Source organism: Typopeltis vanoorti, chromosome 16, assembly GCF_054136105.1.
Source record: "Typopeltis vanoorti isolate ZY-2024b chromosome 16, IOZ_Tvanoo_1.0, whole genome shotgun sequence".
NCBI lineage: Eukaryota > Metazoa > Arthropoda > Arachnida > Uropygi > Thelyphonidae > Typopeltis > Typopeltis vanoorti.
In genome coordinates this window covers 100,256,462-100,273,975 of record NC_143564.1, presented here as the reverse complement: position 1 = coordinate 100,273,975, position 17,514 = coordinate 100,256,462, and the positions used below count along the sequence as shown (strand labels likewise).

Here is a 17,514-nt window from a genome sequence, read left to right as displayed (position 1 = left end):
GTTCTGAAAGGAATAGCAATTCTGGTTTAGATGAAGGTGATGGTGCACATCATTTGCATTGCTGTTTATCCAGGAATGTTGAAGTGGATGTGGAAACTTTTTTTTTTTTTTTTGTAAGAATTAGTATTGGCAGGTTGTCTGATTGGATTTGTGTTGCCTTTTATGATTTTTTTTTGGTTGGATTTTTGATCTTTTTTTTAACTTTTTGTGTGTGAGAATTTTTGAGATCTGCAATAAAAATGTATTTTTTTTTCAATTTTTGGTGAGGAAGAGATAAAAAGGAAGTGGGGCATGCAGTGAGAGTGACCGACTCACAAACTTACCACCTACACAGAGGGGAGTAGGTCTCTTGTCCATATGTTGCCTCAACAATTCCCCTGAAGCCACAGTATATGGTTTCCTTCCAGTCACAAACTGGCAAAATACATGGTTCCAGGATTTTTTCACTATCTAATCAGGAGGCCTCAACGTTCATTACTACCTGTTCGGTCCTGTGTACTAACCAGTGGTTGGTCTGTGGAACTGTTTTGCTGCTGTACTCTCGAATGTGGATGTGTCTCCGGGCCCCTTGCAATGAGATTGGTATGCCTTTAAGGGTATCACCCTCGCTACATATGGGAAGAGTAGGGGGGGGGGAACAGAAACCAGATTTTAAGCCATTAATTAACAGCTTAGATTTTTCGCAAATGGTTCAATGTCATGAGTGCAATACATATACGTGGTGAAATGTGAAAGATGTGTTTTATGGACAGACTGAACAGGAGATAAGAGAAAGTATGTTGAAATTGTGATATTTTGTTAGACTACAAGTTAACTGAATCAGATTGAAGGAATGAAAGTTAGCATAAATGAAAGAAACAGAAACAAAGTGAACACTAGTGAAACTGAGAGAGTGAAATAAAGTATGAATTAGGAAACAGAAGTAAGGTGTGGCAGAACGAGAGGTAGTGAGACTATGGGAGTGAAAGTGCTGGAATGCAAAATCAAGAAAGGGTTATGCAAGATAAAAAATGAACTGAGGAATACGCAGAGTGATATTAGACATTTAATGAAAACAAATGAAAGAATGCAAAGAATAGAAAGAAAGAAAGAAAGAAAGAAAGGAAAAAGAGGTGACAAACAACTTGAGAATAGCAGTGTATGTAGATTCCATTGTTAAAGAATTGGTTAATGAGAAAGTCCATAAGGTCTGCCAACTATGAGAGAAAATGGGCAAGATAATTCATGCTTTGGACATGAGGAGGAAACAAGCAAGAAAATTAGTGGTGGTTGTGGGAACAAACGATTTAATTGGACATAAGGAGAATGTAAAGGCAGAAATCAGGAGGTAATTGAAGAGCATGAAAGATAACAATAAATTGGGAAAGGTTGTCAGTGTGTTGCCGAGGTATGACAATGAAGAATTGAGGAGAGCCAGAATCATGAATGGTTTGCTGGCAGAGCTGTGTGAGGAGAAGGGAGTGTAGTTTCTGGATGTATGACATATATTTGAGGGAAGAATGGAATTATACAGATGCGATGGATTGTATTTAAATGGCTTGGAGTGAGTGAACTGGAGAAACTGTTGATAGATGGAAGTGCAGTGTGTGATGTAAGCAAAAGATCTGAAATAAGAGTTGAAGTGGAAGATCAGGAGAATGGTACTGAAGAGACTGAAGTGCTTGGCAGTAGAAACAGTAGCACTCTGAGAGATGAAGAGAGAATAGGAATGCAAGAAGAACAGAGAAATGGTGGGGGGGAGGGGGGAAGAACCAGGGTGGAGAGGGAGATATGGCATAGAGAAAGTGGATAATGGAGTAGTAGTGAATGTATGTACAGGAATGATCAGCATAGAAATAGAATAGATCAGGATGTGTTGCCGGATATATGCAGTAAGTGGTAATAAAGGTTATAAAGGGCAAGGATAGGTGTGGTGGAAAAATCACAACTAACACATGGCTTGGGTAGGACTGGTCATAAAACTAAAAGTGAACTGCTGTGTTTATTTTAAAATGCCAAGAGTATCAGAAATAAGGAAGATGAAATTGTTTCACTGACTGAATTTACTTACCCCAAAATTGTTGAAAAAGATGAAACATGGTTGAATAAAGATGATATCCTAATGGGAATAGGAATGGAAGGGAAAAGTGTTTTCTGTGAGGATAGAAAGGAGAAAGAAGGGGAAGTGCTGCTGATGATAACAGAGGAATTATGTCCACATAAGGTGGACATAATTCCACATAAGGGAAACAGTGGCAATGATTTTGAGGAAGTGTGGCAGGAGGTGGAGGTTGACAGGAAGAGATATTTAACTGTATGTTGTTATAGGCCAGGGAATGAGAAGGGTGGGAATGAAGAAATGTATAAGTAACTTCAATTAGTGAACAAGGAATGGGTGATTATTATGAGTGATTTTAATTATGCTGGTAAAGATTGGAATGAAGAGATAGCTTGGGAATAAGGAAAATGCATTTGAGTTTTTGAGAGAGAGAGAACTATCTCAGGCAGTATGTAAAGGAGGACATGCAACGATTGAGAGTTTTCAGATCTGATCATAAAGTGTTGTGGCTAGCCATATTTAGATTTCTGCAAGGAAAGTATATATGTAGAAGTATAAGGCTAGTGATTATGACATGCTTAGGAGATAGCTTGGAGCTATAGCATGGAGTGAGGAGTTGAGCAGTAAGGAAATAAATGCTGCTTGGGAACTGACAAAGAAATATTGGGTTGGCAAATAATTTCGTTCAGTTTATGCATTAGTACAAGTTTATGCCGCTTAGCCTGTAGCTATTGTTGTGCTACCATGCAACGCTACTGTGCAGTTGAAAGGCAACGTTTCACATAAACTTTTAGTGAATTTTCGTTTGGCCTACTTCAGTTGCACGTGTGTAACATATTTTTAGAAATGGAAGGAAATAACGTACATTACTGGCATATTTTGCTTTTTTATTTCAAAAAAAGGCAAACGAGATGCAGAGGCCCATAAAAAAATATGCAGCGTATATGGGGATGGTGCCTTAACAGAATGTGTATGCCAAAAGTGGTTTGCCAAATTCCATTCTGGAGATTTCAACGTCAGTGATGCGCCTCGCGCCCGACCGAGGTTGATTCGAGTGGTGTGTGAAGGATATTGTCAACAAAAATCTGTCACAAACAGTGCAAGAGATTGCTACAGTACTGAACATATCTCATACAAGCACTGAAAACCATTTGCAAGCTGGGATGTGTTTCAAAACTCAATGTTTGGGTGCTGCATGAATTGACTGAGGCCAATATGACTGCTCGCATATCCATCTGTGATTCGCTGCGACGTCACCAAGAAAACGACCCATGATCTTTTACATACCACATTATTGTACACGACCACGTCGTGTACAATAATGTGGTACATAAAAGATCATGGGAGCACAAGAGTGAACTGCCGCAAACAACCTCGAAAGCAGAATTGAACCCAAAGAAGATCATGCTCTTTGTGTGGTAGATTATAAAGGTGTGTCCACTATGAGGTGTTACCGTCAGGCAGAACAATTGATTCAACTGTCTATTGCTCACAGTTAATGCAACTGACCTGTGCAATTAGCACAAAACGTCCTGAATTGGCAAATCGGAAAGGAGTTGTCTTTCACCACGACAATGCCAGACCCCCCACACACATCGTTAACAACCCGGAGTAAATTGTTACGTCTTGGCTGGAATGTTTTGCCGCATCCTCCAGATTCACTGGACCTGGCACCTACCAATTACCACTTATTTCGATCGTTGTAGAATTCTCTGAATGGGAAAACCTTCACTAATACGGAGGCTGTCAAAAGACACCTGGATCAGTTTTTTGCCAGTAAACCTCAGGAGTTTTATGAACGCAGCACAATGAAGTTGGCGGACAGATGGCAAGAGATCATTGATAAAGAAGATCAATATATCACTGCCTAGTAGGTATTATATATATTAAATAAAATGTGTTTCATTCCACTCTGAAAAACCGAACGAACTTATTTGCAAACCCAATACATAATAGCATTAATGCATGAATGTATTCTGAAGGTCAAAAAGCTGAAAAAGATAGGTGTAAATGAATGAATGAGGGGCTTAAGCATGAAATCTGGAAGAAGAAGAAGGTACTTTTGGGCAGTACAAGATGAATAATGGTAATAATTAGTTACATGAAGAGTATAAACAACAAGTCAGGAGAGTGACTCAGTAAGGACAACAAAAGTGCAGTATGAGCAGAAATTGGCAAATCAGGTGAAGAAAACCCTGGAGAGTTATTTAGATATGTGGCAAATAGAAGAAAGAATGATTATGGCAAGATACTGTTAACGGATACATTGGATACAAAATAATGGAAATATTGGGTACAAAAGTGAGTTAATACCAGTGGTATTCTTTGTGCTTTTCAGCATGGGTTTGGTAAAGGGAGGTCATATTTTACAAACTTACTTATGTACTATAACAAAGTGACAAATACCTTGGACAAGGGAGATACATAGTGGTATACATAAATTTTGCAAAGGCTTGTAATAGTAGCGGATGGGATCGGATGATAAACTAGTGAGTTGTATACATGAATGGTTATCAGATAGGTATCAGCAAATTTTTTTGTGGGGGGGGGGGGGGCACATTCTTGAAAGACAAAAGTCACCTGTGGTGTACCACAAGGGTCAGTTTAGGGACTGTTGTTATTTAATTTGTATACTAGTGATATTGGGATAGGTTTAACCGAGTGATATATAGTTTGCAGATGATGCAAAACTGAGGTGAGTGATGAGGAATCAAGCAGATGTTATGGTCTTACAGGAAGACTTGAATAGATTGTATGAGTAGGCAACAGTATAGAACTGTCAATTCAATGCTTTCAAGTGTAAGGTTATGAAATTTGGTAGGCAACAACAATAAGATGCAAAGTACACACTTAGTGGAGAAATTTTGGAGGAATAGGAGATAAGAGACCTTGGAGTAATGGTGAACAAGGATCTGAAGTTCAGGGGGTTACACTGTACAGGTTGTGAAGCTTTATTATATAATATCATCTGCTCCAGTTAATGAACATTTCACATTTCAGGCTTCTGGCAGTTTTTAATACCTCAGGTAATATGTATTCCTGTTTGCATTCCTCTTAAATATTTTTTATTATTCTGCCATAGCCTCCAGAACATTCCACCATCTTCCTGATATTTTATCTTCTATATTCTTACCAAATTCTTCTAATGACATTTATTTAGCTACTTTTACACACAGCTTAGCTCTCTTACATTTTTCTCTTATTCTTTTAGTGAATCTTCCCACTTATTTGCTATGAACTTTCAGTATAGCAATTTAAAGCTAGAAAATGTGGTCTTGCTTAATGATTTATTAACAGTGTACATCATTTATGTACATCCTTCTTAAAATAATTCAGATTTCAAAATTATTTTGTAAGAATATTTTTTGATTTTCATTCATCATGAGCAGCTATCTTCTGTCCACTGCTGGATGAAGGCCTTCCCAAAGTCCTCCATTCATTCCAACTTGAGCCTTTTTATGCCACTAAATTCCTGTCATCTCTTTAATCTCATCCTGAGACAGGATAAGATTAAAGAGATATGATTAAAGACCAAACTGTCTCTTCCTGGAACTCTCTTTCCATCTCTAGGATACCATTCTGATATCAATTTGTCCATTTTTTAGTGTTACTTCTTGCAATATGACCAGACCACTGCCATTTGGATCTTTTAATGGCTGTTATAATGTCTCTCACTCTAAATGGAACTCTAACCCAAGTGTCGTGCTTTCTATCTAGAATGGTAATACTGAGTAATGATCTTGGGTAATGACCATTTTCTTCTGGGTAATCCTTAACTTGTTGATCAATTTTTTTTTGTCAAAGTCTATGTTTCACTTGTATATGTCATGACTGAAAGTATACAACTGTCAATTTTTTTTTCTGTTTTCTTTTAAAGCAGATTGGGATGATTCCTCTGAGTGCTTCATGGTGTCTTCCAAAGGCTATCCAACCAAAGTTGAATTCTACATAAAATTTCTTCTTTAAAGTGACCCACTACTGTGATCTTTTATCCTAGCTAAACATAAGAGGTTACTATATCAATTTCCTGGTGTTCCATTTGTACTGGCATTTTGGTAACATTTATTATACATTATTTTTGTTTGTCCTTGTTTATATTTCATCCTTTCTTTTTACTTTCTGCATTCAATTCAGTGTTCAATTGTTGATGTTCTACAGAGTTTCCTAAAAGAGCAATGTCATCAGCAAATAGTATGTGATTTAATCTTTCCCATTTACCATAATGCCTCTTTTTCCAATCCAGGTTTTTAAAAATTTCCTTCAGGTATGTTGTACATGATTTAGGTGAAATGACATTTTCATGCGTAACTGGTTTTTTTAATAGGAAATTTCATATCTGTTCCTGATTTTAAAGATGCAGTTGAATGTTTATATGTTTGTTGTGTGTGTGTGTGTGTGTATCAAAGATTTTCATTTCATTACACTCAACTATTTATCTTTATATAATTAATACTACACAACTTTTCACAATTATGTTTATTTAGCAGTAGGATTAATAAACACAAATATACACATAAAATACAAACTTACCAAACAAGAAAGCTACCATCAACAGGATGAATGCTAAATAAGAGATCAGAACTTTGATGCCAAAGCCGTAAATAAATCTCTAATTTTTTGTCGAGGAAATCTCCAGAAGGTACCTAGAATCATATGGGGAAAAAAAAACAATTCTTCATTTTGTACGCTTTAGTTTCTTGACCATAAACTGTACTGTATCATCTTGGCAATGTATTAAAGCAAGATTAATTACCTTGAATGAAGATACATATCACTGCATTTTTTTTACATCCTTCTGTGATTTTTTTTTAATTTTTTTTTTTTTTTAATCTTTCATCAGAGTGTGACTTATGATTTTACATTCTTACTGATAAAGGTATAAACCCTTTTAGTATCTTTTTGAAATAATTTTTGTCAGAATTTTTTTTAATTCAATAAATAGATGCTTTTTAAATAACTGATCATTTTAATGGGGTGATTTAGGTCTCTGAAGAATGAATTACATATTCCAAAGGAATAGTTAGGTCCAAACTAACTGAAGGCCTGAAGTAGCTTGAAAATTTTCCATGTTTGGTTTCTAGAGGAGGGTTTCCAGACTATGTAAAAAATAAAATAAATAAAAACTACCAAAAATATATTAAATATTAAAAAATAAAAAAAAAATTAAATCCTTAGCCCACCCACAGTATGAATGTACTATAGGTTTATGGAAAAAACTGTCACGAGTGGCAATTACATAAAAAAAACTATCACCATTTGAGTTTATGAAATACGGTATTCAATATAGCATATGTGTAAGTATGTTAGTCTGTTAGTGAAGTTCTGCCTTAATGTGCACAAGCTGTTCATCAGATTAATGACAAGATGAAAATGAAAGACCTGGAAGAACAATGTGTGTGAAATTTTGCTGCAAACTTGGTGAAAAATTTGCAGAGACATTTCACTACTTATCGTAGCATACAAGGAGGACCGTATGAGCCAAACACAGTTCTATGAGTAGTTTAAGGGTTTTAAAAAGGGCAGAACATCCATCAGTGAAGATCCTAGGCCTGGATGACCTTCCACATCAACAGACGATGACCATGTTGCGAGAGTTCATGCTGAGATTCATGGAAATCATCATTTAACTGCCCGAGAAGTTGCTGATGAAGTTGGCATCAGCATAGAATCTTGCCATCAAATTTTGACTGAAAAACTTCAGATGCATCGTGTGCAAAATTCATGCAACGTTTGTTGACTGACGATAAGAAAACGAACCGTATTGAAATCAGTCAGGAACTGCTTGCCAATGCAGACTTTTTCCTGTTTCCCAAACTTAAAACCACTTTGAAAGGACATCGTTTCCAAACTATTGAGGAGATTCAGGAAAATTCAGGGTAAGAGAGTTATGCGTCATCACAGAAAGTGTGTTCCAGGAAGCATTCCAACAATGGAAGAAATGTTGGGAACGAGTAGAGGGGACTCTACAAATTTTTCACCAAGTATGCAGCAAAATTTCACACACGTTGTTCTTCCAGGTCTTTCATTTTCACCTTGTCATTAATCTGATGAACAGGTTGTGCACATGCTCACTTCAGAAGATGTAACTCAATTAATGCTCATGGCACAGGGCAAATGGAAATTTGTTGTCAAAACCTGCCACTAGATGCACTCTCTGTGCTGGGTGGCATGCTATTTAAAAAGTTTTATCATTTTTGAACACCCCTTGTATATAATGGCAGACACCTATATCAGCAAGTCGCATCACTAACCATCACAGCCAAAAACTAGGACTTTACCCAAGATACTTTTGTTGCCAGGTTCAACACGTTTTCTTAACACTCAAAAAAAAGATCAAATTCCTTAATCTACCTAAAGACAAAATACATTACTTCACTCATTTTCTAGAACATTTCAAGGCAAACGTGGGGGAGTTTCTAGTCTAAGATATTTGACAAACTTTCCCATTTTTATCCTTTGTATGGGGTGCTTAAGGGTTAAAGCTATATAACTGAGAGGAGACCTCCACATAACCTTTAAAGAGAACCGACCATGGCTTCTGACCTAATGTCCAATCCTCACCTTCTCGTGGTGCACCCTGTTGGGTATCTACCTGGATACTGAACGAATGAGGATAGGCTAGCAATTTGGGATTTAGCCAACCAAATTGCATTAAACCAAAATACAAAATGATAGTACAACATGACAAAATTTCATGTCTGCTGGGGCGTTGCCCAGTTAAACAAAACCCCCGTTGTTTTTGCCAGGGAACCAGGGTGAACAGCGAAAGGTCAGCTACTGGAACAAATCTGAAAACAAACCCCAACTCAACATCACCAAAGTTAAAGATCGGTACTATCAACGTAAGAAGCCTGAATGGCAAAGAAATGGAGCTAGCTGAGGAATTAGATAAGTAACAGATGGACATAATAGGGGTGACAGAAACAAAAAAGACAAAAAATGGTGCGATCTTTCTGAGCAGTAAATACAAAATGTTATATTCAGGCAATAACAATAAAGGAAAAGAAGGAGTAGCAACAGTATTCAACACTAAATACGAGGCTAATCTTCTCGAATGGCAGGTGGTCTCGAGTACAGTGATGTGGGCAAATATGAGAATGGGAAACTGGACAATGAGATTTATTTGTGCCTATGGTCCCACAGAAGGTTCTACTAATGTAGAAGTGGAAAAATTTTTTGATGCTTTAGAGAAAGCAACTGACACAATGAAAAATTGGTCCTTATTGGGGATCTAAATAGTAGAGTAGGAAATGATTGTGAGACATACAGAAATATTTTGGGAAAATTTGGAGAAAAGAGCAAAGCTAATAATAATGGCAAATACCTGTTGGATTTCTGCTCAGGACATGGACTGGTTATTACTAACACCATGTTCCAACATAAAAATGTGCACAAATTCACATGGAGAGAAGAGGCAAGGAATAAGAAAAGTCTCATTGACTATGTTATTGTTGATAGTGATATTATCTCCCTGGTGCAGGACATCAGAGTGTACAGAGAATTTGAAATTGGAAGTGATCACTATTTAGTCTTGAGCAGGATAAAATTGAATTTCATATTGAAAAGAATAACATGTAAGAAAGTTTTAAAGCGAATAAAAGTTGAGCAACTCTCAGATGTGAACTATAGACTAAAATACAGAAAGATTATGGATGAAAAAATAAAACAGTTTGAGAAGAGCAATCAAACCTTGGAGATTCAGTGGCAAGCCTTGAAGAAAATACTGATTGATTCAGCCAGAGAGGCATGTGGTGAAGTTGTCTGCAAGGATAGAAAAATCAGAACTTCATGGTGGACACATGATGTTAAAGAGGCAGTGAAGGAAAAGAAGAAAGCATATCAAAAGTTCCTGCAAATAAGTCAGCTTGTGGTCTTAGAGAATATAGAGACAAATGTAAGAAAGCTGTGTAAAATTAGCAAATCATTAGTAAAATGCAAGATCTATGCAAGTATACTTGAGAAAGAATTTGTTGAGAAAGAACGGTTGAGAAGAATTGTGGAAGAAAAGCTTGCTGAAGAACAAGCTGGATTCAGGCCAAATAGAGGCTGTCAGGATCAGATCTTCACTTTACGACAAATAATCGAAAAAGCACGGGAATATAACAAAGATTTGTATTTAAGTTTTGTCGATTTGGAAAAGGCATATGATAAGGTGCCAAGAGAGAAGCTATTCAATACGCTGATTGGTATTGACAGTTACATGGCATACAGGCATACAACTGTCAATTGCCAAGTTGCACAGCCAGTATTTCACAATCCTGATATCATTTTTAACACTCTCCTTTGTACTCTCTCCAATATATCAGAATCACAGCAGAAACCAAGAGACCAAGACCTGTGCACAACAGTCCAAGTGAGGTCTTATCAAAGCCTTGTAAAGAGATAAAATAAGCCTTATCTTTACATGCGAACGTTCATTTCAGCAATGCAATTATCTCTTGAGTTGTATTTGCAATCTTTGCCACATGGCCTCTGAACTTCAACTTCCTATCTATTCACACTCCAAGATCCCTAGTCTCATCAGTTTCTTCTAGCCTAATCTCACCAATATAATACGACATTGGGAATCTAATCATGCCAAAGTGAATGACTTTACATTTACTGACATTGAACTGACACCCATTTTCCCATGCCCACAATTATTGAGCCCATAGTTTTAAGAAATACATCATATTCATGTATTAAATTAAATGTTTTGTTGGATGATACCTTAATCTTCTAATGATATCTTCTAATGGCAACTCATTTTAATAGTTGCCATTATAAGATATAAAAAAGGTAAATGAAGATGATCTAGGCCTAGAGATTTTGAAGACAGAAGTAGAAATGGTCATTAAAGAACTAAAATGTGGAAAGGCAGAAGAAATAGATGAAATACCTGCAGAATTCCTGAAACAACTTCAGAAGAAAGGAACTGAAGAAATAACCAAAATAATAAATTTTATTTATAACAAAGAAGAATTACCAAAAGATTTAATGACCTTAATATTTATACCTATACCAAAGAAAAGTAATGCAGTGAACTGAAAAGATTTTAGAAGAATAACCTTCATTTCTCATACATAAAAAATACTTATAAGAATCCTAACACAAAATATTGCATCTAAGGTGGAAGAATTTCTTGGAGAAGATCAGTTTGGTTTCAGGAAGGGTAGGGGAACAAGAGATGCAATTGGAGACTGTTAAGAATAATAAGTGAAAAAAGTCTGGAAGTGAATAAAGAAGTTAATATCTGTTATATAGATTTTGAAAAAGCTTTTGACTTTGTAAAATGGGATAAGATAGTGGAAGTAATGGAAAAATTTGTATAGATTGGAAAGACAGAAGGTTAATTATTTCACATATGGGAAAAATTGCCATGGTGAGAGACATATATGGTACAACAGAATTCAAAATTATTTCTCAGAATGATATATGAAATAATAGCTAAAGAACAATATAAATTCAGAAATGGAAAAGCATAAGTACTGCAAAATCAAACCCCAGAATGATAAGAGAAATATAAACTGGTGTATAAAAAATCTACCTCTGTTTTGTATTTGTAGATTTAAAAAAAAAAAAAACATTTGAGAATGTTTTTTTAAGATACTTAAAGAGATGACATCATAGAAATCTGAATGGAGCTCAACAGATTTTAGAGATTTAATGATAATAAAAAAAAATCACATACTGGAATCAACAATCTGCCATAAAAAACACACTTTCACAATAGATAGATAGATAGATAGATATAAAAAGAGGAACCCAAAAGGATGTGCATTATCACCATTGTTGGAATCTTTTTGGCAAACATACAGGCACTTGGGCAGCAGTCATGTTCTTTTAAGTAGTGAAAGCTAAGAAAACTCTGATGCTGAGGATTATATTCTTGTAAGCTCTCAGGTCAAATTTTACAAAACTTCCAAAAGTTTCTACAAACATTTGGCTTTGAAATAATGTTGGATCTTTAATATCCACTTTTCCTATGTAACATTAATGTATACCTCAGAAACAAGGAAAAACAAATGGAAAAAATATTGATGTCTCTGGAGATGTGATATAATGTGATAATTAATAAGAAAAATGTTGGATTAGTTGGGCAGAAAAAAATTATAAAACATTTGAAAGAACAACAGTTGAAACTAATGTTCCTTCTGAACTGTGTGCATACACACCAGTCAAAAAGGAAGGAACACACATTATTATTCAGGCCTCCATGGAGTCAAAAGACTCATCGTGGGAGGTCCTTCCTAAGAACATAAAGTCTGTCAAGACTCATCGAGGGGAGGTCCCCCCTAAGAAACACTAAGTCTATCATACCACTCTTTAAACTCATTGACCGTTCTCGCTCACACCACTCCATCCAGCAATGCATTCCACGGTTCAACCACCCTCCACGCAAATAAACCACTCCTTACCCTCTTGCTCACAGTTTCCTTTCGTAACTTCCAGGGATGGCCTCTTGTCATCACTCCTTCCCGCTGTTCAACCAAGCAAAAGAACTCCCCAGTGTCAATCCTGTAACCACCTCTCAACAGTTTAAAAGTCTCAATCATATCACCTCTCCTTCTATCCACCAAACTCTGCAGTCCACATTCCCTCAGCCGATCCTCATAACTATCCTTGTACAGTCCTGAAACCATCTTTGTATCCTTTCCACAGTTAATTTATCCCCTTCAAATCCTGGGGACCAAATCTGAGAACAATAGTCCAAGTGTGGTCTGATCAGAGACTTATACAACGGAATGATAACCCTCTTATCTCTGCAGGTCAGTGTCCTTCTCATAATTGCAGCAATCCTCTGTGTTACCTTTACCACCTGTGCAATATGTCCCCTAAACTTCATTTTACATGCCTAGTAAAACTACGCACATAAAATTTGGTGCTTTCAGAATTTGTAATTTACAGTCAATAATTTTTGAATGTGCTATACAAATGAATTATAAGATATATCATACTTGTCACTTAATTTATTTAGTAATTTCTCCACTTTCTCCACTCCAATATTACTCTAACACATTTAAACTTAATATGCTCTAATCAGTTAGTTTTATCCTGCATCATGCAGGTGAACTGACACTGGCATCAGCAAATTGCAGAGGTATATTGTTTACAACAGTGGTTCTTAACCTTTTCGAAGTCACAGAACACTTCTGATTATAAGAAAAAGTTGGGGAACACCAAAAAAGCATTAGGGTCATAAAACTAACAATAAAAATATACACGGACTAGCCTTTCGTAAAAATAGAGCTTAATTTAATGCGATACTTGAGCTTGTCGGCTTTTGCAGATTTCAGCAATATTAGGTCTAATATGTGATATAGACCTAATATTGCTCTGGCTATATTAGGAAGTCTTTCACGCTTTTTAGTTTTTATATTGGTTAATATTGAGAAACCGAGCTCACACAAATATGATGTTGAAAACTGTAATAAAATTTGAAGTGACCTTGTGGAGAGAGCTGGATGTTTGGCTCAGACAAAAATCCAAAATTCCTCAAGAGTTATTTCAGAGAATTTCATTTTTAGAGTATGTTCCGTTGACAAGGTAACTAATTGTTCTTCTTCTTCTTGTAACGAAAATTCACAACTCGATGTATTAACTGTGCCAAATGGATTTCGTATCCAGTCATAATTGTGTGTATTTAAGGAAGGAAAGTAACTTGAAATCTTTTCTTCCAATATTGTTAAATGTTCTGTTATAACAGAAATTATTTCCTCAACATTTTTATTATGGAGCAAAGGAAACATATCTACTGTATTTTTTTCTGATATGCGGTTTTTCCAAAGAGATACTTTTATCTGAAAAGCTGACAATTTTTCAGTGGATATTAAAAATATCTATCATTTTTCTCTTGGATACTTGTGTTAACACTATTTAAGTAATTAAAAATATCAGCTAAATATGCCATTTAGCACACCAAATATCATTTTGAAGACATTTTACAAAAGCATCAGTACCTTCATTTTGATAAAAGGCCAATAATTCATTCTTAAGTTCTAAAATTCTGAAGAGCACTTTACCCCTAGATAACCATCTTATTTCACTATGCAAAGCAGAGATTCGTACTTGGCATCCATAGATACGTATGCAGAATTTTTCTAAAAAGGCATGCTTTTAAAGATCTTGACTTGATGTAATTTACCATATTTACAACTTGGTCTAGTGCAGGTTTTAATATTGCAAGTAATGTTTTTGAAACTAGGGATTCTCTGTACAAAAAACAGTCTGTAGATATAATATTTGGGTTTATTTTCTTTGCAAGAGTAACAAATCCTTTTATAGAGCCTACCACTGAGGGAGCACCGTCTGTACAAATTCCTACACACAGCTCCCATGAAATTTAAAAATTTTCTAAATATGATAATAGAGTCAAAAATATCTTGTCCTGTTCTACGTTCAGTAAGTTCTCTGCAGCACAGAAACTGATTCACCATTTCGTATTCATTAATGAAATGAACGAATCCTAGAATATGAGCTTTACCACTAATGTCAGTGGACTGGTCAATTTGTAAAGCAAAATTTTGTTTAGAAAGTCGATTGATAACTGTTTTCTCAATATCATCTAACAATATCATTTTTTATTGTATTGTTATACCCTGATAAGTTCATCATCATCATCAAATTCCTGCCATGTACCCTCAAGGGGTGTACAGGATATGATAGTACTACATGAAAAAAATTACATCATTATTAATTTTCTATCTACAATTTTCCTCCAAATCAGTCTGTTACTTGTCAAGACTCTGACAGTATCAGATCTTATATTTCTATTGTCTAAGGCACTTTGTACCGTATCAATCCAAATATATCTTGGTCTTCCTCTGGGTCGTTTTGCTGCCAACCTGGCAGAGAACACTCGTTTTGCTAATCTTTCCTCGCCCATTCTGTATAAGTGACCATACCACCTGAGATTAGCTCTTTTAACGCATTCCTGGATGCTGACAATGTCAAGTTCTTTCCTAATATCCTCGTTTTTAATATGATATTGCCATTGATGCCATCTGTTCACGCCTATAATCTTTCTCAGGACTCTCATATCTGTGGTCTCTAGTCTTTGGTCAAGTGTTTTACTTCTGACCCAGCTCTCAGATCCATAAGTTAAAACTGGTTTGAACACTGTCTTATATACAGCTAATTTAGTGTTCCGACCAATTTCTTTCTTATTCCATATGAATTTATTCAACTGACTTCCCACCATACCAGCTTTGCTGATTCTGTTGTCTATTTCTATATTTAAGTTACCATCTTCAGTAAAAATGGTGCCTAAATAGCTGAAATGTTTTACTTGTTCCACAGGTTCTCCATTCACAACACAGTTGACATTTTCAATGATTCTGCCTATTTTCATTGTCTTTGTCTTTTTATTGCTGACCTTCATACCATATCTATTACAACAGCTATTCAATTTAGTCAGAGAATCTTGCAGACTTGTAGCAGATTTATTTAGAAGTATAACATCATCTTGATAAAACAAAGAGCTGACATTAACTTCTCCAATTTTGATATCATGTTTAATACCACTTTCCTTCATAATGTGATCCATATAGATAATGAATAACAGAAGGGATAATGTACATCCTTGTCTCACACCAGATTTAACATTAAATTATCTTCCTGTACTTCCTTCAATTCTAACTGCTGACTTACAACTCAAATAAACACTAAGTATTGCTTGATATAATGCCCCATTGACACCATATAACTGTAGCGTATTGAATAGCTTCTCTCTTGGCACCTTGTCATATGCCTTTTCCAAATCGACAAAACTTAAATACAGATCTTTGTTATATTCCCATCCTTTCTCACCTATTTGTCGTAAAGTGAAGATCTGATCCTAAAAGCCTCTATTTGGCCTGAATCCAGCTTGTTCTTCACCAAGCTTTTCTTCCACAATTCTTCTCAACCGTTTCTCAAGTATACTTGCATAGATCTTGCCAGGAACACTCAGTAAGGAAATACCTCTGTAATTCTCACATTCAGTTTTATTTCCCTTTTTATATATGGGTACTATGAGAGCTCTACTCCAATCATCGGGAATTCGTCCCTCTGTCCAGGCTTTCTGAACGAATATCATCTACTTCTGCTGCTTTCCACATTTCAAGCCTTTGATGGCTTTTTCTACTTCAAGTATGGATATGTATTCCTGACTGCATGCCTGCTCAGTGTTTTTTACCACTGTACTGTCATCACTGCTTGTTTCATTTAGCAGTTTTTCAAAGTAATTACTCCATACTTCAAGGATATCTTTTTCTCCCGTTTTCATGTCACCTTTATCATCTCTAACTCCTTTTACAGCACTCTTTCCTCCATTCCTAAGCTTCTTCAACAACCTCCAGAATATTTTGCCACCTTCTTGATATTTATTTTCTATATTCTTGCCAAAGTCCTCCCATGACTTTTGTTTAGCTAGTTTTACACAGTGTTTAGCATTCTTGCATTTGTCTCTATATTCTCTAAGAGCACAAGCTGACTTATTTGACAGGAACTTTTGATATGCTTTCTTCTTTTCCTTCACTGCCTCTTTAACTTCCTGTGTCCACCAGAGAGTTCTGATTTTTTTATCCTTACAGATAACCTCACCACATGCCTCTCTGGCAGAATCAATCAATGTTTTCTTTAGAGTTTGCCACTGAATCTCCAAGGTTTGATTCCTGTTCTCAAACTCTTTCATTTTTCCTTCAATAATCTTTGTGTATTTTAGTCTACAGTTCACATCTGAGAGTTGCTCAACTTTTATTCGCTTTAAAACTTTCTTACATGTCATTCTTTTCAATATGAAATTCAATTTTATCTTGCTCAAGACTAAATACTGATCACTTCCAATTTCAAATCCTCTGTACACTCTGGTGTCCTGCACCAGGGAGAAAACATCACTATCAACAATAATATAGTCAATGAGACTTTTCTTATTCCTTGCCTCTTCTCTCCATGTGAATTTGTGCACATTTTTATGTTGGAACATGGTGTTAGTAATAACCAGTCCATGTCCTGAGCAGAAATCCAACAGATATTTGCCATTATTATTAGCTTTGCTCTTTTCTACAAATTTTCCCAAAATATTTTTGTATGTCTGACAGTCATTTCCTACTCTGCTATTTAGATCCTCAACAAGACCAACTTTTCCATTTTCATTGTGTCAGTTGTTTTTTCTAAAGTCTCAAAAAATTCCTCCAATTCTACCTTAGTAGAACCTTCTGTGGGACCATAGGCACAAATAAGTCTCATTGTCCAGTTCCCCATTCTCATATTTCCCCACATTACTCTACTTGAGACTGCTTGCCATTCAAGATGATTAGTCTATTATTTTGTGTTGAATACTATGGCTACTCCTTTTCCTTGATTGTCATTGCCTGAATATAACATTTTGTATTTATTGCTCAGAAAGATCTCACCAGTTTTGGTCTTTTTTGTTTCAGTCACCCCTATTATGTCGATCTGGTACTTATCTAATTCCTCAGCTAGCTCCATTTCTTTGCCATTCAGGCTTCTTACGT

The 17,514-nt window shown here is 35.8% G+C and overlaps 1 protein-coding gene across 4 annotated transcripts in view; it reads right to left on the bottom strand.

Annotated features, from left to right (window-relative positions):
- Window positions 1–17,514, bottom strand: part of Rbcn-3A (rabconnectin-3 alpha) — a 984,230-nt gene that overhangs the window by 767,956 nt on the left and 198,760 nt on the right. For all 4 annotated transcript variants that reach the window (XR_016549602.1, XM_090406519.1, XM_090406521.1 and 1 more), the window contains exon 13: window positions 6,569–6,681. Coding sequence is in view for 3 of the 4 variants with exons in the window: in XM_090406519.1 (XP_090262645.1) it covers window positions 6,569–6,681 (113 nt within the window). In the remaining variant the exon portion in view is untranslated. The remainder of the gene's footprint in view (window positions 1–6,568; window positions 6,682–17,514) is intronic.